General features: G+C 36.9%; 1 protein-coding gene across 3 annotated transcripts in view; it reads left to right on the forward strand.

The window, feature by feature from the left end:
- ZNF143 (zinc finger protein 143) overlaps positions 1–22,850 on the forward strand; it is a 93,529-nt gene extending 70,679 nt beyond the window's left edge. For all 3 annotated transcript variants that reach the window (XM_037026401.2, XM_037026399.2, XM_037026400.2), the window contains exons 12-16: positions 5,769–5,996; positions 8,209–8,345; positions 10,517–10,678; positions 20,888–21,034; positions 21,859–22,850. In XM_037026401.2, coding sequence (XP_036882296.1) covers positions 5,769–5,996; positions 8,209–8,345; positions 10,517–10,678; positions 20,888–21,034; positions 21,859–21,942 — 758 coding nt within the window. In that variant the 3' untranslated portion in view covers positions 21,943–22,850. The remainder of the gene's footprint in view (positions 1–5,768; positions 5,997–8,208; positions 8,346–10,516; positions 10,679–20,887; positions 21,035–21,858) is intronic.
- The last annotated feature ends 893 nt before the right edge of the window (positions 22,851–23,743 follow it).

A 23,743-nucleotide genomic window follows, 5' to 3' on the forward strand; every position in this document is an offset into this window, starting at 1 on the left:
TTTGGATTTGTCACACAGTTCTCTTAATATTCTTTCATTCCTGGAGATCCTTTTATTTCTCTCTGTGTCAGCTTGTCTGTGTTTGTGTTCTCTGATTTCTATTCCCTTAATGGCCTCTTGCACCTCATCCATTCTGCTTTTTAGTCCTTCCAGAGATTGTTTTATTTCTGTATTCTCCCTCCCAACTTTATCCATTAGCTCTTGTGTTTTTCTCTGCAGCTCCATCAGCATGGTTATGACCTTTATTTTGATTTCTTTTTCAGGAACTAAAGCTATCTCCCCAGGTTCCCTCTCAGGGGATGTCTGTGTGATTCTGGTCTGGATCAAATTCTTCTGACTTTTCATGGTGATAGAGGTAGTCATGGGCAGTTGGTGCATGTGTCAGCTGGGAGAACAAAGTCCCTTCCCCCTTGCTCGTTGCCCTCCTCTCCTGTGAGAACAGTGACCGCTAGCCCCTTGTGCTTGGCAGCTACGCGCTGACGGGGTCTCTGAGTCTGGCCCGAGTGGCTGCAGAGGAGGTTCTGCACAACTGCTGTGGGTGTGGCCAGTCTCAGGCTGCTGCTCCGCTATGGTGGGGCCGCGCCTGAGGGGGAACGGGTGGAAGGCTGTTTATTGCTATGAGGGGCCTCAGAGCTGCCCTGCCGCTCAGGGGGTCAGGGCACCCAGAGTTCCCCAGGATTCCCAGCTGCTGGGCTGAGTGTGCCGGGATGCTTCCGTCCAACTGTGAGGCTCCTGTCCCTTTAAGACTTTCAAGAAGCACTCGCTTTTCTTTTGTCCCAGGGGCGCCGGCTGTGGGAACCCTCTCACAGGTTTTAGTGTTCCATTTCCCTAGTATTGAGCACACCATGCACTGTGTGTCTGTGCTCCCAGGGTGGATGACTAGGGCTGGTTATTTAGCAGTCCTGAGCTCCCTCTCCCTCCCCGTTCTGACTCCTTTCCTCCCGCCAGGGAGCTTGGGTGAGGGTCGCACTTGGGTCCTGCCAGGCTGCAGCTTGTATCTTAACCCCTTCATGAGGCACTGGGTTCTTGCAGGTGTAGATGTAGCCTAGCTACTGTACTGTATCTTCTGGTCTCTCTTTTAGGAATAGTTGTATTTGTTGTATTTTCAAAAACATATATGGTTTTGGGAGATTTCCGCTGCCCTACTCACACTGCCATATTGGCTCCTCCTTCCCAGGGTTTCTTATATATAGTATCATGGCATCTAAAAATGGTGAGAGTTTAAGTTTTTCTTTTCCAATTTGGATGCCTTTCATTTCTTTTTCTTGTTTAATTGCTGCAGCTAGGACTTCTAATCATATGTTTGTTGAATAAAAATGGCAAGAATGGGAATTCTTGCTTTGTTCCTGATCTTAGAGTTAAGGCTTGTAGCTTTTCATCAGTGATTGTAATGTTAGTTATGGGTTTGTTATATATGTCATATATAGATCCCTCATTACCCCATTTGTTGAGAGGTTTTATCATAAATGGATGTTAAATTTTGTCAAATGCTTTTTCTGCATCTGTTGAGATGAACATGATTTTTATCCTTCATTTTGTTAATGTAGTGTAGTGTGTTCATTGATTTGTGAATGTTGAGCCATCCTTGAATCTGTGGAAAAAGTCCTTCTCCATCATGATGTATGATCTTAATGTATGTTTGAATTTGATTTGCTAGTACTTTGTTGAGGATTTTTGCACTTAGATTCACTAAGGATATTAGCCTATAATTTTCTTTTTTTTATGGTGTCTTTGTCTGGTTTTGGTGTCAGGACAATGCTAATCTTCTAAAATGAATTTCTTTCCTCTTCAGTTTATTGGAATGATTTGAGAAGGATAGGTAGTAACTCTTTAAATGTTTATTAACATTCACCTGTGAATCTCTCTGGTCCTACCTTTGTTTTCTTGGAGAATTTCTTGGAGAATGATTCAGTTTCATTACTTGTAAATGTTCTATTCTAATTTTCTGTTTCTTTGTGATTCAGTCTTAGAAGGTTATATGTTTTTAGGAATTTATCCATTTCTTCTAGGTGTTCCAATTTGTAAGTGCTTAATTTCTTATGACCCTTTGTAATTCTGTGGTCTTTTATAACTTTTATTTCATTTCTGATATTTATTTTGGCCCTCTTTTTGTGTTTTCTTGATGATCCTGGGTAAAAGTTTATCAATTTAGCTTTTCAAAGAGCCACCTTTTAGTTTCATTGGTCTTTCCTATTTTTGTTGTCTCTATTTTAATCATTTCCACTCTGATCTTTTTTGTTTCCTTCCTTCTACTAAATTTGGCTTTGTTTGTTCTTCTTTTTCTAGTTCTTTTAGGGATAAAATTTAATTGTTTATTTGGGATTTTTTTTCTTGTTTCTGGAGGTAGGCCTGTATCACTGAACTTCCCTCTTAGAACTGCTTTTGCTGCATTCCACAGATTTTGTAAAGTTGTGTTTCTGCTTTCATTTACCTCAAGGTATTATTTCCTCTTGATTTCTTTGGTGACCCATTGGTTGTTCAGTAACATGTTGTTTAGTCTCCATGTGTTTGTGTTTTTCAGTTTTCTTCTTGTAATTGATTTTTATTTTAATACTCTTATGGTTAGGAAAGACGATTGATATGATTTCAGTCTTCTTGAATTTATTGAGATTTGTTTTGAGGCCTAACTTGTGATTTATGTCAGAGAATGTTCTGTGCACACTTGAAAAGAATGTGTATTCTATAGCTTTTGGATTAACTGTTATATACATATATCTATTAAGTCCATTTGATCTCATGTTGTTTAAGGCTAACATTTCCTTACTGGTTTTCTGTCTGGATAATGTATCCATTGATATAAATGGGATATATAAGGCCTTTACTATTTTGTATTTCTGTCATTTGCTCCCTTTGTCTGTTAATATTTGCTTTTTGTAATTAGATGCTCCTGTTTGGAATGCATATTTACAAATGTTATATACTTTCTTGGATTGACCCCTTTAACACTGTGTAGTGCCCATCTTTGTCTTTCGTTCTGCCTATTTCTCTCCCTCTTCTTCTGGTAGCCCTGTAATGTGAATATTAGTACACTTGATTTTTTACCAGAGGTCCCTAATCTGTTCTTGTTTTTTAAAATTCATTTGTCTTTTTTGCTCTTGTGATTGGGTGATTTACATTATTTTTTGTTCCAGATTGCTGATCTGTTCTACATCTCCTAATCTGCTAGTGTAAATATACTAGTGATTCCCTCTAGTGTATTTTTTATTTCAGTTATTGTATTCTTCAGTTCTGTGACTTCTGTTTTGTACTTTCTTGAGGTTTTCAGTGTTTTTCCATTCTTCTTCTGAGTGTGGTGATCATCTTTATGAATATTACTTTGAACTCATTATCAGATAGATTACTTACCAGCATTCCATTAAGATCTTTTCCTGAGGTTTTGTCTTGTTCCTTCATTTAGAACATACTCCTCTGCCTGCACATTTTGTTTGAATTTATTTGTATAAATTAGGTAGAACAGCTTTCTTTCCTGTTCTTGAAGGAATGGCCTTGTGTTAGGAACATCCCCTGTGTAGACTACATGTTCCTGGCAGCTTTGGCTGCAGGCTGGAGCTTGAGTGGGTGTAATCTGGGGGAGTCCCAGTGCACATCCCCTGATGGGATGACTGGAGCTGGAGCAGGCATTGGTGTGCCATACTCTGACTGCCTTGGCAGGATAGCTAGAGCTAAAATAGGCACAGGTCAGGGTTGTCCCAGTGCATGTAGTCCCAGGTCAGTCCTGGCAGGACAGCTGAGTTGGGTGCAGGCTGGGTGCTCCACACTGGGGCCACACATGGGGGAATGCTAGAGCTGATGTGGTCTACGGGCCTGGGTCTTGCTGGAGTGGCTCTGGCAGGCCAGCTAGAGTGCATAGACTGAGCTCCCATCTACAGTATCAGGTTGGAGGGGGAAACATAAACAATGGTACTTGCCAGCATGTCCAGCCTCAGAGACAGTTCCAGCAGTTCCCCCACTGACTGGCTAGGTTTAGTAAATGTATTTTCTTTACTTATATTCTTATTGCCCTTTAAACCACTGTTGTTTTTCTGTGCCCCAGGTTGGGTTAGTCTGCATGTAGCCCTTACAGGTCGCCATGTAGAGGTGAGGTTCCTGTCATTACCTTGACTCCATCTCTCCTACCCTTCTAGAACTGTCATCCTTCTGTCTTTTGTTGTGCAGAAACTTTTCAATCAGCCCTCAGTTCTTCAGAAAGAATTGACCTATATGTAGGTGTACATTAGGTGTATCATGGGAGAAGGTGAGTTTGGGTTCTTCCTGTGTCACCATCTTGGACCCTGACCAGTGCTTCATATGGAGACATTCTTGGTGGATTTACAACATAGGTGTTTAAGAACCTTTTTGTGATATTTGAGGAAATTGGTTGGGATTTTTAGATGGGCTGGGAAAACATTATTTTTCCCATTTAAAGAAACGGAATATAGACTCAGTATTAGAAAGTTTACCATTCAACATGTTTTATGGGCAAATTAGATTCTAATAACAGGGACCTCTACATCAAGTTTGGCCGTATTGATCTTTGGAACATTCGGGTAGAGTGGTGCTCTCAAATGTGGCTGAACGTTGGATTCATTTTTAAAGTAGACTGATTCCCCAGATTTTATCTGCAAAGATTCTGATACAGTTTTACTGGGAGGAGGTGCAGGCAGTAGTAAATTGAAGTAGAGAGATCCAACATGTAGTTACATATGTTGGTCTGACTCTAGAATGGTAGACCTGGGCTAGAAGAAAATACTGGCTAATGATCATCAAGTAGATGATACAGTAAATACCCATATTATGCTGTAGGTGAAGTGTAAAATGGAGTCCATTCTTGCAAGGCTGGTCAGATGACCCAGTTGAGGCTGTGCAGCTAGGCAATAGGAAGCTCAAAAGTGCAATTCAAATCTATTTAAGTCTTGACTGTGGTTTGATGCCACCTAGTGGCAGTTTGTGCTCCAGGCTAAATATCATTAGGTCTGGTTTTTGAGTTGGAATTACCTGTCGTTTCTCTGCTTGTCCTTGCCCTCACCACATCTCTGCAACAAACATCCACCAAGGTAATAATTCCAACCTGCCCTGCTTTGAAAATATGGACCTGGCAAAGGACAGGAAGCAATCTCCAATTACTTTACATCTAAGACTTAAATTACATTAATATAAGGTCTTTTGCCATTTGTGGGTGGTTTTACTGTTGAGAACCATGGGGAAAAAATGCAGTTACCCAAGGAAGGTGTAAAATGAAAATAAATTAGGATATGTGTGTGTGTACACACATGCATATGTACATTTTAGAAATTATCTGAGTATGTAGGTTTAGTACTCAGACTTACTGAAGTATGCAAATCATGTCTAAAAGACTTTAGAAAATCCTTTTTTGGTATCTTTAAAAACCTTAGGGTAAGCTGCATTATAGTAGTGATTGCATTTATTATTGTCAGTATTAGTGTAGTATCATTAATTGTATCTAGATTATGTAGTTACAGGTAACAGTAAATTATAGTTTCATCCAAGCTTAAAGTTAAACTGGGCAATACCTCCCTCCTTACTTATCTCATCCCCTGAAATTAGGGAAAAGTGACATTCAGGCATGGGGTAAGACAGGATGTCAATCACCTTTTGAGCCAATACTATAGTTAGGGAGTCTTTACTTGCATGCTGCCTCATGACAGAAAACTATCTGTTTTTGTCATTAGAGGATATTTTTAATTTTACCCTGGGAGGTTTGGAATGATTATGCCTTCATATGTAAAGTTTGTTTTTTTGTTGTTGTGTGTGTGCTCTTCTTTACTTAGGGGAAAAGCCATATGTTTGTACAGTCCCTGGTTGTGACAAAAGATTTACAGAATATTCCAGTTTGTACAAACATCATGTTGTTCACACTCATTCTAAACCATATAACTGTAACCACTGTGGGAAGACATACAAGCAGATCTCCACGCTGGCCATGCACAAACGGACGGCCCACAATGACACTGAGCCCATTGAGGAGGAGCAGGAAGCCTTCTTTGAGCCTCCCCCAGGTAAGGGTTTTTCCACTGTATTTATCTGTGTGTATGGGAATTGATGACACAGAATTTTCTCAGATCATAATGTTTCAGCCAGATAATCATACAAACATATAATTTACAGCTGTGATAAGTGCTATCAAAGAAAGGTACCTGGTGCTCTGGGATATATAAGAGGGGAATTAAGTTTAGTCTGAAAGGTTGGAGAAGGTTTTCCTGAAGAAGCAATTTTTGGAGAGATCTACAGGGTAAACAGGGGTTAGCTAGGTACAGAGTCAGGAATTTGATGGAGAGGGAAAACCTGGAGCAAAGGCAAGAAAACATTCCAAACAGAGGGAATGGCATGTGCCCTGAATTTGGAGTGAGTAAAGTAAGTCAGAGACACTAAAAGAAGCCTGGCTAGTGCAGCACTTCTGCCTGGGAAGGTCGTGTGAAAAGAAGCTGGAGAGCTAAGTAGGAGCAACTAGACTATTTGAGTGTGTTAAGGATGTTATTCTTAATCATAAGAGTGGTGAAGCACTCCCAAGTAACTCTTGATTCATGTGTTATTTGGTAGTATTGTAGAAGATGAGAACATTCATTTCAGGAAGAATAAACTCTTATAAAAAATATTTTAGAGAATTACATTCTATGGTTTCAGTTAAATATGCAATAGGTAACTAAGTAAAATGAAGTAGGTTTTCTAAAACAAAAAACAAAACATGGGTTGTCCTACTGTTTCATTGAGTACTTCCTAAATGAAGTACATTTGAAAACTAAAAGCAAACATCTTTTCCCATTCTTAACAACTTAAACTTTTGTATAAGTGTTGAAAACATTTAGGTGAAAGAAGTTGAGAATAAGGGAATGAATAGGTGATTCACTTACTGCTCAAATGACCTCCTGTAGTTCTGATTTGTCCTTTCAGATACCTGTTACGTTATAGGAAGAAAACAATAGTCCCTTTCAGTATTGGATGCTGTATTTTGTTCTAGCCAAAGCACTGTAAATGTGCAGGGTTAGATATTATAACAGCTGCTGAATCCTTGCATTAAGGAAACGGGCTCTATGATGTCAGACTTAGGTTTTAAGACTTCCTTTCTTAAGCTTCCTCACTCTTTTCCTTAAAAGTTGATACTTCAGATTGTCAAAATTTCTTATATTCTAGAAAATAATGCATAATATAATAACATTTTCATCAAAAAAAAAACTAAATTAAGATTGTTTTTCCAGGAATAGGGATGGATTTGTTTTTTCTCTCATATGCTCCCCTGGGTTTTGTAACCCATTGGAATAATGGTCTATACACAGCTGTGGGACAGAACAAAAAGAAATGAAATAATGACCACCATGGAGATCACGCTTTAATGACCGTAGCCATGTCAGCATGTACCAACCACTGACTTTTAAAAGTGCTCATTACCATATTAAGTCCTTTGAAGGAGAAAAAAACATTTACCCTCTTTCTGGCTTCAGAAAAGGGAGCCTTTTTTTGGGAGGTAGAAAGTGATAAAAGAAAAAGAAGGATCAGTAATACTCCTGGTTGCCACGTATAGCAGTAATGGGCTATTGAAATTGCTGTTTACTTGCTGGTTCTTTATGAAATAAAGCGTGAATAGGGGTTCCTGTTCTGTCACTTATTGAATGATTAACCTTACCCCAGATAATTTGCCATTACACTGTCTTTACACAATGATGCCATTGTGTATTGACCACTCGAAATCAATCACTTGTGTTAAAGAGTAAGTAATTTAGTTATGAGTATGTGTGTTTACACATCATTCCAGTTTTGTGGTTAATGTTTATGAAGATTATCTTATCATTTGTTTATTGAAGTATCACTGATATGCAGTCTTCTTTGTCTTACCATTTTTAACGGCTTTTTAAGTGACTGCAAGAACTTAGTGCATATTGCCATATTGGAAGGGTTATTTGCCAGTTTTCCTGTACAGTTCCCCTTCCTGCCCCTATAGACTTGCATAGTATCACATGATTACTCCAGCCTCCCCAAATTAGAATACTTAAATTTGCTGTGGGAAGTTTAGTTTGGTCTGCTTGGATCTGGGTTGGCTTTGCAAAAGTGAAGACGGAGGAATCTGAAGGAGGTGCTGGACGCGGTTTTCATGATTTAGAATATAATTCTTATACACTTTAATTTGTGTAAGTTTCCATGTAATATTTAAAATATCCTCTGTTTTCTAAGCAGCTTGGTTGGTGCTTAAATAAATGATTCATTTGTTTTAAATAGGTCAAAGTGAAGATGTTCTTAAAGGGTCCCAGATCACATATGTTACAGGTGTAGAAGGGGATGATGTTGTGTCTACAGTAACCCAGTCTGGGTTGAGTCAACAAGTTACACTCATATCTCAGGATGGGACTCAGCATGTAAGTATCCACTGAAAGCCAAACAAGCTAAGTAATATTTCCCTAAACCTGGGCTTGAAAGGCAAGTTGGTTCCCAACTAAAGAAAGCCTTGAACATCAGATCATAAAGTTTGGACTTCAGCTTGTAGGCAGTACAAGATCCCCTGAAGGCTTTTCAGTAGTCTGTCGAAAGAGACTATGTGCAGGGAAATTAATAAAGGCAGAATCTTTGTGACTTTATAGAATTCAGATGGTGTTCTTAGTGCAGTTCAAAGGTTACATGGTAAAAGTCAGAACCACTGTTAAACTGCGGGCTTGAAAAGTAAAAGATCCATGTGCAACACAATTCAGAGAAGAGGTAGGATTTGATAGCTGATTAGATCCAGGAGGTAAGATGAAAAATCAGGACAGCCTTCGTTGAGGTGATGAAGATCTGCTGGCATCATATAAAGATTCTGAGAAGTCAGTAATGGACAAACCTGTAAAATTTCCAAAGTGTGGCTCTCTACCTGGAATCATGGGAGTTCACTGAGCTAGCTACACAGAATTAAAGAATGGGAATCTTGACCCCCTTAGGAAAAGCAATGTAATGGATGTTTTCTAATAGTCAAACTTGTCATTGTTTTCTAGATGCCACTTGCTTGAAATAATTCAGATTTGATTTCATTTTTTAGTTCTAGCTAAATTGTCTTAGTACTTGGGAAAATAGACATATGAGATTCTTTATCTTCCTGTATCTATCTTTTCCATGGAGAACTCTCTCCTGTCTATCTCTCTCAGAGCTTTAATGCCATGGTTAAATAGCCCTTTGTGTTGATAACTGTTAGCATGCTGATGTTAACTAGGAGGTAGGACATAGTCAGGATTGGAACATATAAAGCACAGGTACCATCCCACTCCATTCATCCCCTTCTCCCTCACTTTTAACATCACTAATTCTACACAGCATTCTTTGTCCACTAATTGGCATGCAAGGTTAAATTTATTAACCCAGTTTAAATTCAGCATTAGCTCCAAGACTTTTTCTTGAATTAGACCTTATAGACAGAGGCCCTGTGAAGGTCATTTGATCTAACTTCCTTCCCTATACAGGAGAAATTCCCTCTGCAGCAGCCCCAAAACAGATGAGGCAGCTCCTCTTTTAAGAGGCAGCCTGTTCCATTGTTGGGTAATTCTAGTATTTATCAGACTGGAACCTGCCAGTATGGCATCCACTCACAGCTCTTGTCTGACCATATAGAATGAGTCTAATCCTTCTTCATGTGTTCCCAAATAGCTATTTTCCCCATTCCATTGTTGTACTTTCTCTAGACTCCTGTTTCTTTTAGGTATTAGATTTCTATTCTATTCCTTTAGTCATTTAAACAACAGTGTATTGAACATCTACCCAGTGCTAAGCATTTTGGTAGACTTAGTGTGGGAATACAGGAGGTGGAGGTTTGGGAGAATGTCTTAGTCTAATAGACATATTCCTAGAATGAACAATAATTTATCATAATGAAGGGATATAATTGAGGGATATGTAAAGTGCTCTGCTAACCTGATGGAAGGAGTGAATGCTTCTTCCTGAAGGAATCTTGGAGGCACACAGAATGGCCATCCAGTTGGATCTTGAAGAATTTTCATGAGTTTGCCAGGCAGAGTCATGGGAAGGGCAGAGTCACAGAGATCTATGAGAATATGATACTCTCTAGGGCTGCACATGACGAGTTATGGCTAGAGTACATGATATTGGTTTAGAAGCAGTGGAAGATGAGTCTGGAAAAGCTGTTAAAGGCCAGTTTCTGAAAGGTCATGAGTGCGATGCAGTCTGGACTGTAGTGATGGGGAGTCACGGGGGTTTTAAGCAGAGAACATAATGAAATTTGTTTGTTTTTTTTACAAAGGTGTCAAAGTAGAGGATAGTGAGGGAAGAGTTAGAACAGATCCCTGAAAAGAAGTTGTATTAGTAGAGTTAAGTCGGATGAGAGAAAAAAAGGTCTAAATTGGCAACAGAGATGGAGAGGAGGAAATGCAATCAAGAAATACTCAATTTTTCTGATGCCCTTTTTCTAAAGGAGTTTTCTTTCATTGTAACGTGCTTATTTGCTCTTACAGCATAGACTTATACAAGGATTAGGCCTAGTCCTTAATAAAGATTATCAAATATATCAAGATAAGTCAACTGATTTGTAAAATGTATTGTATTCCAGGTCAACATATCTCAAGCTGACATGCAAGCCATTGGCAATACCATCACAATGGTAACACAGGACGGCACACCCATCACAGTGCCTGCTCATGATGCGGTCATCTCCTCAGCAGGAACACACTCAGTTGCTATGGTTACTGCAGAGGGTACAGAAGGACAGCAGGTAACTGCTTTTTTCTTTTATATCAATCAGTACATATATATCAGTATCAGACCTGTTACATAGATGTACAGTGTGACATAGTGGTTAAGCACAGAAACTTCGGATTGAGTCTCAGTTTTCCCTCATCTATAAAATAGTATTATTGCATCTACCCCTTAAGGTTGACAAGGATTGAATAGGATAATGCATATAATGTACTCAGCCAGGTATATATTAAGTATTCATTAAGGAATGGTAGCTCTTCCTATCATCATCCTCAGATACTTAGGAAAATTAGTTGTAAAATTTCCTTTATTTTTTAAAATATATTCACCTAGTTCAGAAATCAAAAAATATGTACAGGTATGCAGTGAAAAGTTTTCCTCCCACCTCAGCCTCCCTCAGCCTAGTTCTTGCCCCCACAGAGATAATCCACCTTCTTTAGTTTCTTGTGTATTCTTCCAGTGGCGCATTAAACACAGACAAATAAAAAGTCTCCTTCCCCCAATGTCATTTCTTTTTCACAGGATAGTAGATCATATGGTTGGGTTTTTTTAACTTAATAATACATCTAGAAAATCTTTACATGGAGAGCTGTATTTCGTTATATAGAGAGCTTCCTCATTCCTTTTTTTAAAAGTGATACCATATTCTATTATATGGACATACCATAATTGATTTCAAGTCTTTTGCTGTTTCAAACAACGCATAAGCTCATGCACATGTGATTTTGTATGTGTGTGAGTATATCTGCTAGGTAAATCCCTAGAGTGGAATTGCTGAGTGAAAAGAAATACATGTTTGTAATTGTGGCCAGTGTTTCCAAACTGCCCTTCTAAGATTGTGCCAATCTATATTCCCATTTGCAGCATTTGAGAGCAACATCTTCCCTTCTGCATAGTCAACATATGAATTGATTTTTATATTTTTGCCAGTCTCATACTATCTCTTTGTGGTTTTCTTTTTTCATTGCCCTTGAAAGAAATCGTATTAGTAGATTTAAAAACTGTTTTTGTGCTGTGCTGAAGGCAATGTGGTGTTTCATTGCAGCTGCCTTATCCTGTTCAATGAAAGAGTCTGTCAAAAATAGTAGCTCTCATTCTTCCTAAATTCATTTATAGATTCAGTACCATCACACTCAAAATTTCAGCAGACTTTTTTAAAGATATATATGATATGATTCTAAAATTTACATGAAAATACAGAAGACCTATAAAAGCCAAAACAATATTGAAAAAAGAACGAAGTTCTTTCTACACCTTGAAATACAAATTCAGAATCATAAAGTTTCTAGAAGAAAAGTGAGTATTTTTGCAACCTTATAGTAAAGATTTCTTGGATAAGATACAAAATGCACTAACAATAAAAGAAGAAACTGATAAATTGGACTTCATCAAAATTAATTCTGCTCACCAAAAGATACCACTAAGAAAAAGATTAGATAAACTTCAGACTGGGAAAAAGATATTCACACAATTTATATCAGATAGCAGTTTTGTATTGAGGATATATAACAAATTTCAATAAATCAGCAATAAAAAGATGAACTTAGATCATTAAAAATTAGAAAAATTAATTAAAATTTTAAAAACGAGCCAATCATTTGAATAGTTACTTGAACAGACCCCTCGCAAAAGAAGATAACAGGAATGGCAGTAACACACGGAAGTGTTCAACATTAGGAGGCATTGAAGAAATGCGAATTAAAAATCACAATGAGATATACAATGAGTCTTTTAATTAAAATAAAATTTTTTTATTTAAAATGAACTTTTATTTATTTAATGAAGTTCATTTAAAATGAAAATTTATTTAAAACAACACCAAATGTTGGCAAAGATGTGGAGCAACTAGAACATGCATGCACACCGGTGGGGGTATAAAATGATATAACCACTTTGGAGAATTCTTTGGTAGTTTCTTATAAAATGAACATACCTCTACCTATAACCTAGCAATTCCACTAGAATGCATACTGTATGATTCCACTTACGTGAAATCCAAGAACAGACAAAACAAATTCATGGTGACAGAAATCAGAAAGTGCTGCTTGGCTGGGGGAAGGAAACTGGAGGAAATTGGTGGGATGGAATATGAAAGAACTGTTCTATATCTTCTTTTAGGTGGTGGTTTCACAGTTGTCTCTGTCAGAACTCAACAGAATACCTAAGATTCATGCATTTTTATTGTTTGTTCATTATACCTTATGCCAAAACAAAAATAAAACAACTACTAACTTTCAGGCTGTGTTATGGAATGACCCCACCTAATCAGTTTGTAGTCGTTTCCATGACTCTAGGATTCCTGGATGGATTATAGCCCAGCTTGGGTAAATATACCTTGTACCAGTTATAGTTGCAAGTCTGGAAAGATAGTGACCTTAAAGCAAACATTCTCACAGAGCTTATCTATAGCCTGTGGGCTAGGAATATTATCAGGAGAGGAGGCTTTGAGGGCTGGAATGAGGCCAGGCAGCTTCCTGCAACTAGGGATATCACAACAGGGGTGGGGGTTTCACTTGAGGACCAGCTGCTGCCATCGCTCCTCCTGCTGCAACAGCAGGCCGTTGGACATATAGTGACTATCTAGTTGGGGTGGTCAGACTCCACCTGTGAATTATCAGTAACACTTCAGTTGGCTATAGCTATTTCTTTATGTATGTAGGAAAAAAGCAGCTGGTCCTTCCCTAAGTCTGTTTTTTTTTAAATTAAGGTAATTGGATTTCTCAGACTTAATTTTCCCTGTGCCTCTAGAAACTTGGTTAGCAAATGTACATGGAACAGTCCATACATCTATTTTAATTTCAGATTACAAAAGTATTATATATTCCCAGTAGAATAGAGAGCCTAGAAATAAGCCCTCAGGTCTATATAGTCAATTAAATTTGACAATGAAAATTTCACTATTCAATGGGAATGGAGAGTCTATTCTACAGATGGTTCTGGGAAAACCTTATATCCACATGCAAAAGAATGAAGTTGGACCCTTATACCATGTACAACTGAGTTTGACTCAAAATAGATTAAAGACCTGATTTAACAGCTAAACTATAAAAGTCTTGAAAGAAAACATAGGTGAGAATCTTTATGACCTTGGATTAGGAAATTATTTCTTTTGTATAACACCAAAAGCGCAGGCAATGAAATAAAAAATAGATAAACTGAATTTCTTCAAAAGTAAAAACATTTGTGCATCAAAGGCCACTACCAAAAGAGTAAAAAGACAACCTATAGAATGAGAGAAAATATTTACAAATCATATATCTGATAAGGGTTGATATCTAGAACATATAAATAATTCATATAACTCAACAACAAAAAACAAGCAACCCAATTTAAAAATGAGCAAAAAAAAATTTTTTTCATTCTTTTTTTTATTGCTGAGCAATTTGAGAAGACACCTGCCCAAGATTTACAGGTGGCCACTTAGCACATGAAAAGATGCTCAACATCAGTACTCATTAGGGAAATCAAAACCACACTGTGACACTACTTCACTTCCATTAGAATGGCTGTTATCCAAAAACCAGAAAATAACAAGTTGGAGAAATTGAAACTCTTGTGCATTGTTCATGGGAATATAAAATGGTACAACTATTGTGGGAAACAGTACAGTAGTTCTTCAAATAGTTAAACATACAATTGCATATGATTCAGTAATTCCACTTAGAGGTATATGCTCAAAGGAATTGAAAGTGGAGACTTAAAACTAAAAATCAGCTATAATCCCTTGATGTTAAAATTACTAGTTTCAACCTTTAGGACTGTTTATCTTTTTTCTGTGCATGTATGTGTGAACAAAGTTAGGATTATAATAATTTCTTATGCTTGTCATCCACCTAACACTACATTCTGAGCACTTTCCCATATCAACTAAATGGTTTTTAAAGGTATTTTTAATATTACTAACATAATCCATCAAATGAGATGCCATAATTTACTAATTTATTCCACATACATAAATTGTTCTACAAGCCTCTGATTATTTTTATAGGAAACAAATTCTTAACATGGAATTGTTGGGTTAATGGTATAAACTTATTTAAGCTTCATATTGCAAATATGCTACATATTGCCAAATTATTTCCCAGAAAGTTTAAACAATTATACCATGGATCTAAAACCTTTTTTGTTTCACTGTAGCCTTGGTAGCATTGAGGATTGTTTTATTTATATTTGCATAATTCACAAGCAAAGGTTAAATTCTATTTTTATTTCCACATGACTACTAACAAGGTTGAACATATTTTTCATATTAACCTGCAATCTCCGTTTTCTTAATTGAGGTTAAAATCTACAGTTAAATTCTTAAGCTTACAATTCAGTGAGTTGTTGAACGTACACTCACTCATATAACCACCATCTCACACGAGATACAGGACATTTTCATCGCCCCAGAAAGTTCCCTCATGACCCCTTCCAGCCAGTCCCCACTCTTTTAGGCAACAGCTCTTCTGATTGTATTTGTTTTTGTCTATTTTTGAACTTTGCATAAATGGAACCACAATAAGAACTCTTTTGTATCTGGGTTTTTTAGCATGCCATTTTGCAGATTTACCCATGTTACTGTATATAATATCAGTTCATTCTTTTTCTTATTGCTGAGCAATATTCTGTTGTAGAAGCCTTTCATTATTTGTTGATAAATTCTTCCCTTGAACATTTGAGATGTTTCCAGTTTTTTTTTATTGTAAGGTAGCAATAAAAATTCTAGTACATGTTTATATAGGTCATACAATCCATTCTTAAAGGCCTTGGTATTTGGTTTTATTCTTCCCTTTTTTGCCTTCTTCCCAGAGTTTAGTCCCCAAGGGGTCATACTGTCCCTCCATGCAGTGCTCCTAGTGGAGAGCCCATGGCTTTGATCCTTAGCCCTCATCCCTCACCTGACTTTGGGTAGGCTTATGTGCATTGCTGTAAATTGTAATGACACTGTCTTGATGATATGCCCTCTATTAGCTAAATTCAAACCTGGAATTGTGAGACAATCTAGATGCCTTTAGGGCAGTAACCCACCGCTAGGGAGGCTGGGGAGAAAGGTTAGATTTTGTATTCAGGTTTTTGTATGTGTGTTTTTTTGGTTTTTAAAAATTGTTTTTGGAGGGTTTTATGCTCAACCCATAAAAATTGGTTTTGGAACCCTCCTACCACTGCTGGTGGGAATGTAAGTTAGTTCAACCATTGTGGAAAGCAGTATGGAGGTTCCTCAAAAAACTAAAAATTGAAATACCATTTGTCCCAGGAATTCCACTCCTAGGAATTTACCCAAAGAAAACAAATTCTCAGATTCAAAAAGACATATGCACCCCTATGTTTATTGCAGCATTATTTACAAAAGCAAAGATATGGAAGCAAACTAAGTGTCCATCAGTAGATGAATGGATAAAGAAGAGGTGGTACATATACACTATTGGAATGGAATACTATTCAGTCATAAGAAAGAAACAAATCCTACCATTTGCAATAACATGGATGGAGCTAGGGGGTATTATGCTCAGTGAAATAAGCCAGGCAGAGAAAGACAAGTACCAAATGATTTCCCTCATTTGTGGAGTATAACAATGAAGCAAAACTGAAGGAACAAAACAGCAGCAGACTCACAGACTCCAAGAAGAGACTAGCGGTGACCAAAGAGGAGGGGTGGGGGAGGGTGGGTGGGTGGGAAGGGAGAGAGAAGGGGATTGAGAGGTACTATGATTAGTACACACGGTTTGGGGGGCATCATGGGAAGATAGTGTAGCACAGAGAAAACAAGTAGTGACTCTGTGGCATCTTACTACAGTGATGGACAGTGACTTCAGTGGGCTTTGGGGAGACTTGATAATGTGGGTGAATATAGTAACCACATTGTTTTTCATGTGAAACCTTCATAAGAGTGTATATCAATGATACCTTAATAAAATAAATAAATAAATTGTTTTTGGAGGGTTTTATGCTCAAACTCAGTGCCAGTAAAATTTAAGAAGAATTTTTAAAAAAAGACATATGTAGACATAAATTCTCATTTCTCTTAGACAAATACCTGTTAGTGGAATTGCTGAGTCATGAGAGAGGTATATTTAACATTATATGAAAGTGCTAAGCAATTCTCCAAAGTGGTTAGACCATCATATGCTCCCACTAGAAATGTATGAGTTCTCTTTGTTTCATATAATCAAATTTGGAGTTGTGAGTTTTAAAATTTTAGCCATTCTAGTGGATGTGAAATGGTATATGATTGTGCTTTTACTTTACATATAAAAAGCTAATACATCATAATCCCACTTGGTTATGATGTAATAATCTTTTTATCTATTGCTAGATTCAGTTTTTTAATATTTTGTGTCAATGTTCATGAGTGATACTGGTCTATACTATTTTTTTCTTTAAGGGGTTCTCTGTTTTCAGTGTTAGGGTTATACTTGCCTTGTAAAACAAGTTGGGAAGTGTTCCATTCTCCACTATTTTCTGATAGGTTTATGTAAGATTGGTGTTTTTTTCTTCCTTAAAATTCTGATAGAATTCACCAATAAAACCATCTGGGTCTGAATTTTTCTTTGTGGGGAGTTTTTTAATGGTGAATTCAAGTTTTTAAATAGATATAGTGCTATTCAGGTTATCTTTCTTGTTGTACCCATTTTGATAAATTTGTTTTTGAAGGAATTTGTCTATTTCATCCAAGTTGACATATTTATTAACATAAAGTTATGCATAATATTTCCTTTATGTCTGTAGGATCTGAAGTGGTTTCCTCTTCCATTTCTGATATTGATAATTTGCAGGTTTTTTTCATTTTATTCATTTTTGTTCATACTCATTATTTCCTTCTGTTTACTTTTGTTTTACTTTCTTTTTTCTGTCTTCCTAAAATGGAAACTATTGATTTTAAACTTTCTCTTCTAATACAAGCATTTAAAGCAATAAATTTCCTTCCAAGAATTGCTTTAGCTTTAATTCACAGATTGATACATTATTTTAAAATTTTCTGTCAAGTTGAAATATTTCTGGCTTCTATAGTCATTTCTTCTTTGACCCATAGATTATTTAGACTTCTGTTGCTTAATTTCTCAGTATCTGGTACCTTTCCAGTTATCTTACTGTTCTTGGTTTTTAATTTAATTCTGTTGTGGTCAGAGACTATGTTTGGTAAGATTTCATTCTTTTGAAATTTGACACTTATCTTCCATGTGTACCTCATTGATTTCCCATTGAATTCCGTATCTATGTGAAAAGAATGTGTATTCTGTACTTGTTGGGTATAGGGCACTATTATAGATAGGAAGCAGGTTAACATGGTCCATAGTGTTATTCAAATATCCTATAGCTTCATTAATTTGTTCTGTCACTTACCAAGGAAAAGAATTAATATCTCTAACTATGGTTATGGATTTTTTTCTTTGAGTATTTTACAGCTCTTATTATTAGGTATACACATATTTCATCTTAAGTCCTAAAATGACTTCCTAACTATATCCTTCTTGATTTTTTTGTGGTTGTTCCAGGGATTACATAATGTGCTTTCTTAAGTCTTAGTCTTCTGAGACTTAATGTGTTCTATTTTACAGAAAGTCTAACAACCTTGAGACAGTATATTTTCATTCATGCTCCCATTCGTTGAGCCCCCTTCTTACATCTACATATATTATAATGCCCACAGTGAATATTATATTTTAGCATTAAACAGTTAATCTTTTAAGTAAGTTACAGGAAGATGGGAAAGAATATTTTATACTTGTACACTAATTTATCATTACCATTGCCCTTCATGCATTTTGTAGATTTGAGTGTCCATATGGAGTTATCCCTTTGGCCTGAAGGATATGCTTTAGCATTGGTTTGTAGTGGCAAATTCTGTTTTTATTTATTTGAAAATATTATATCTCACCTTTGTTTTTAAAATGTATTTTTGTTTTGAAGGATGTCTTTCTAGATACAGAATTATTGGTTGCCAGTTTATTTTTATTTCTTCACTTTAAATTATGTCTGGCCTTCATTGTTTCTGATGAGAAGTCAGCCATCTTCGTGTCATTGTTCCCTTGTGTACAATGCATCATTTTTCCTCTGACTTTTTTTGAGACTTTTTTAGTAATTTGGTTATGGTGTGATTTTCTTTGCATTTATGTGCTAGCCTTCTTATAGATAATTATAAAATATTACATATTAATGTTTTTTTTGTTTCATGTGTGTGTGTTTAAACCAGATACAGGGTAAGTTTGGCCATTACTTCATTAAGAAGTTTTTATTCTGCCTCATTCTGTTTTTCTTTTCCCTCTGGGAATATAATTATCTAATGTATATAAATGTTGTCCCACTGGAGATCTGTTCATTTTTTTAAAAATCTTTTTCTCTTAGCTCTTCAGATGGATGATTTCTATTGTTCTGTCTTTGAGTTCACTGACCCTTTCTTTTGATATCATCATCTTCTGTTATGCCCATTCAGATAATTTTAAATTATGGAATTGATAGTTTATAGTTTTAATTTACCTATTGGTTTCCCCTTTGGTGCATTCATTATGACTATCCTTTAAACCCTTTAACATATACTGAAAAATAGTTGCTTTATAGTCCTTGTCTGCTAATTCCAACATTGTGGACATCTCATGGAGTTTTTTATTGACTACACTTTCTCTTGACTCTGAGTTACATTTTCCTCTTCTCATGTGTTGTAATTTTTTTTTTAATTGTATTCTGGACATTGTGGATGATAACATGATTTTGTTATCTTCCTCTGAAGAACATTGGCTTTGTCCTGTCAGGTAGTAAAGTTAGTTACAGAGGCTGGTTTTTATACCTTATTAAGTAAGGTAAGTCTGTTTCAGTTTTGCCACTTGGTCTTAGGGTGAATCTTTAGTCTTGGGTCATAATCTTTACCACTAAAGCCCTTTAGGTTTCAGTGGGAAGGCTGAGGTGGTTACCAAGCCCCTCTAGTTTGGTGGAGTTGACACTCTAAATTCTGTCTCTTCTGTGGTAAGTGTCACTGACATCTCTTCTCACCTCTTCCAGCCTCTCATCTGCTGCTTTCTACCATTTATTTGGAACCTTTCCCCAACATTGGCAATTCTCGGATCTTAAGAAATTGCGAAGTGTTTATATACAGACTTGAGGGACTCTCCATCTGGTTTCCTCGTTTGTAAGATAGCCCTCTCAATGTACGGCCATTCCAGCAGCCCTAGACTCCATTATCTAATATCTTAAGTTGCCCTGCTGCTCAAATTGGGGCATGCCCTCAGGGGAAAAGCTAAACATAGATGTGACCCAGTGTGCTTGCTTTCTTTTGAGAATCCCCTTCAATTTCTACCTGCTTTTTATCATTCTCTAATGTCTTCCAATAGTTGCTTTTTCACATTTTTGTCCATAGTTATTTGCAGGAGAGGTTAGTCCAATACAAGTTACCCTACCATTGCTGGACCGCAATCTTGTTTTTAGGTTTATGGAACATTACTGGTACTGATCCAAGCTAAATATCTATTATCTTAAAAATCTAGCATTTTTAGTCAATTAATGGCCAAGTAAAATAGGAATTTTAGCTTTTAACCTATTTTTCTTCCAAGTTTGTATGAGCAAAATTTTAGAATGTCGTAGACCACAAGTAATTGATGTTATTTTCTATGTTATTTATACAGGAAAGGCTACATTTGTTGTTTCAGAGCCACAAAAGCACTTTTAGTGACTCTGGCTAGATGCTTCAGGAACAATACAGAAAGATTGCATGGAATCTAAAATAGGAAATGAGTATAACAAGATACGTTGCTATTTGTCAGTAATGCTACTGGTCCTTTCAGCTTTCCTAGTTAAATGGAAATCTTATTTTAAATAGAACAGATAAACAGGAGAAAACAGTACAGTGTCTACCGTTGATCCAATCTGAAGAATAAAGAGACATTTGAGATGTGAGTTCACGCACACATGTGATTTCCCAAGCAGCTGCTTAGGGCTCATAGCACAGTCGTGGCTTCCCTGGGTGCTGGAGTCTGGGTAGCAGATCCAGTCCTCTGCTGGCTTCTACCTTGTTTGTCATTGGCTCACTTCATAATCTTAGGTAAGTCCTTTCTTTCTGAGCTTCAATTTTCCCAAATAAAAATGAGGAGTCCAGGAAAGATAGTACACAAGGTCTCTCCCAGCTTTAGGCTTCTACAGATCTATGGTCAGAAGGGAGTTTTTCCTCTTGAGTTTGAAGGCAGTCCTTTGCATTAAATGGATTTCAACCTATTTAAATCATAATTTTAATTCTTCTGTTTATCTTTTGTGTAAGGTTGCAATTGTGGCTCAGGACTTGGCAGCATTCCATACAGCCTCATCAGAAATGGGGCACCAGCAGCACAGCCATCACTTAGTAACCACAGAAACCAGACCTTTGACCTTAGTAGCAACATCCAATGGCACCCAGATTGCGGTTCAGGTGGGTACAGTGGCTGCTGTCTTCACTCATCAGCAAGCACTCCGCTGTGCACAGCCTCGTACACTGTGCTGTACGCATGCCCTTTACAGGAGGCAGAATGATCTGTATCACTTACTTTAGGGAAATTTCTGTGTTGGAGGTGGACTTTAAGAGAGCAATACTTTGTTCTCTACTATCTGTATATTCTAGAAGAATTTATAGCAAGAAAAATAAAGATAGTAGTATATATTCCTGGGTGCACTCAGCCAGCCATCATTACTCTCAAAATAAAAGTATAATTAGGCAAGATTCTATAAAGCACTGAAGAGTTGCTCCTTGGAAATGAATCCAGTGTAAACAGAGACCTTACCTTAGTCCTCGGAGAATGCATAGCTCTGCTTCACAGTGGGGAATGTCAGAAGAGTAAGAAGAAACCATTCTCTGGAAAGTTACTAGATTTCAGGCAGAGAATTTAGAATGCTAGGGGCAATTACCTTTCCTTGGGGAGAGTTGTTTTGCCTGTGTTTACTTGGAAAAGAGTTAGAAAACACTTAGGAAAATGTCAGACATTGTTTACGTAAGTTTATGGGCATGGAAGCTAAAGGCTCAGGAAGCTCTCTAAATGAGCATCTTTTGTCCCTTGCATGTGTAAAGGTTCATCAAAGTCCTAAAGAAACTGTGTTACACTCCCCCTGCAGGAATTTGTTTTTGTCCTCTTAATGATTAGATCAGCAGTAGTACCTCAACAGGCCCAGGTGTCATAGTTACAGAGAAGTTTTATTTCTGGCAGATAATATTTCTTTGGCATTATCTTGACTGTGGCTTTGTGTATGGTCCTGTTTCAGCTTGGAGAACAGCCATCTCTGGAAGAAGCTATCAGAATAGCATCTAGGATCCAGCAAGGGGAAACACCAGGGGTGGATGATTAATCCTCCCAACAGTGAAGCAATAAAACAAGAGGAAACTTTCATCTTCAGACAGCAGAGATCCTCGAATCCCGGGCCCGGGAAAATTAGAAGTTTTCCATTTCTAAAGCACTGTACACATTTTTATGCAAGAGTGGAGAACATTTTATTCTTGACACTTGTGTATGTTACCCTTGGAATAGATTTCCAAACTGATTCATTGTGTACAAGTATGAAATTAGGGCAAAACAGTAAATTTTCATGTTACTCTCCTATCAGATTGCAAACTCCTAGAGTCTACATGCAAGACCAGTGATGTCTTATGGAGTCTTATGATGGATTTTTAACTTACTGTGAAAAAAAGACAATAAAGGCTGTATCTAAAATGTCAAAGGTTCTATATGCCAAACAATCATAATTCCAAAAGCCATCATGGATAATAAAGGATGTAAAGCCTTATAAAAATATTTTCCCCAGTCAGTAGAATGTCTGCAGTTTTTGTTCTACTATATATTTGTCTATTTTTATTTGTACCTCACGGTTTGAAGACTATTCATTATAGTTTTCCATCCTTGTTAAATACCAACTCTTCAAGCTGAAATGCTAATTATATTAGCATTACATTAGATTATGAATAAATTTACAAAGTTTGGTTATTTAAAATTGAAAAGCTAAATCCAGTGTTTTGGTTTTGTTAAAGATTTTACTTAGTGTTCAATTTTTGTTACTTCTTTTTAAAAATAATGAAATCTCAAAGTTTAACCACAGGCTGGAGCCCGGGATAACACTGCTGTAATTGGAAATGGCTTTACTTTGAAAATTAGGTTAGTGGGTTGCTATAAATTATTTATTTTTGCTTATACTTTTGTTTTAAAGCTTATTTACCCTAAAGTTTATTATTAATTTTGAATACAGCAATTTTTAAAATGTTATCTTTATATTTGTTTTATTAAATGGTGGGGGGGGGAAATGTTGAAGAAAATACCACAAATGTAATAGATTATAACCCAACACATAAATATTGAGAGTATATTGTGTATCAAGCACAGAATAAGTACTTTTCCATACATTTTTGTGTACTCATAACAATTTTGTGACATACATGGGATTTACCATCCGCATTTGTACATGAGGAAACTGAGGGTCTGCGGAAGTTAACTGTCTTACCCAGGCCTTACAGCTATGAAGAGGCAGGGCAAAGACTTGAGAACTCACACTGTGTGACTCCCAAGGCCTGTGTGTTCTTTCACCATACCACAGCTGTCTTCTCAGTTGATAATTTATGGCAGAGATTAAGATGAGCTGTAGTGATTTCTGATTGTCTAATGACCAAAGCATTTGAAAAACCATTTCTAATGTCAGAAATTGAGCAATAGGTCCACGAAGGTCAAAAAAAGGAAAGGTGTGTATGAAGGGTTGTCTGGCAATATTCTCTCCTTTCACTGTCATCCAGTGCGCTCTGTTTGCCAGAGAGCTGGGATGCAGCTGTTACTCATTTCAAGCTTTACAGTAAAAAGTAAAAAATGTGCTGTTTTATTTAATATTAATGTTATCTTTGATCAGATTCTTTGAAGTCTTACTAAAAAGGTCATGGCTTAGTCATTTGAAATGGGAAACTTCAGAGTTGAGCAGGGATTGGTTGCTTTCCCTTCAGAGCCCTTCATAGATAGTCAACATTAGAAAAGGTCTTAGTCAACCGACCCATCCAGTTTCATTCTTGTCAGAGACATTCAAACACACACAGAACTCCTAGCTGAGGCTTAGGAAGGAGCTGCCATTGGGAGAGAGGAGGAGCAGAATGCAGAGTCACAGGGTGGTGCTCAAC

This window comes from Manis javanica, chromosome 11 (assembly GCF_040802235.1).
Source record: "Manis javanica isolate MJ-LG chromosome 11, MJ_LKY, whole genome shotgun sequence".
Taxonomy (NCBI): Eukaryota; Metazoa; Chordata; class Mammalia; order Pholidota; family Manidae; genus Manis; species Manis javanica.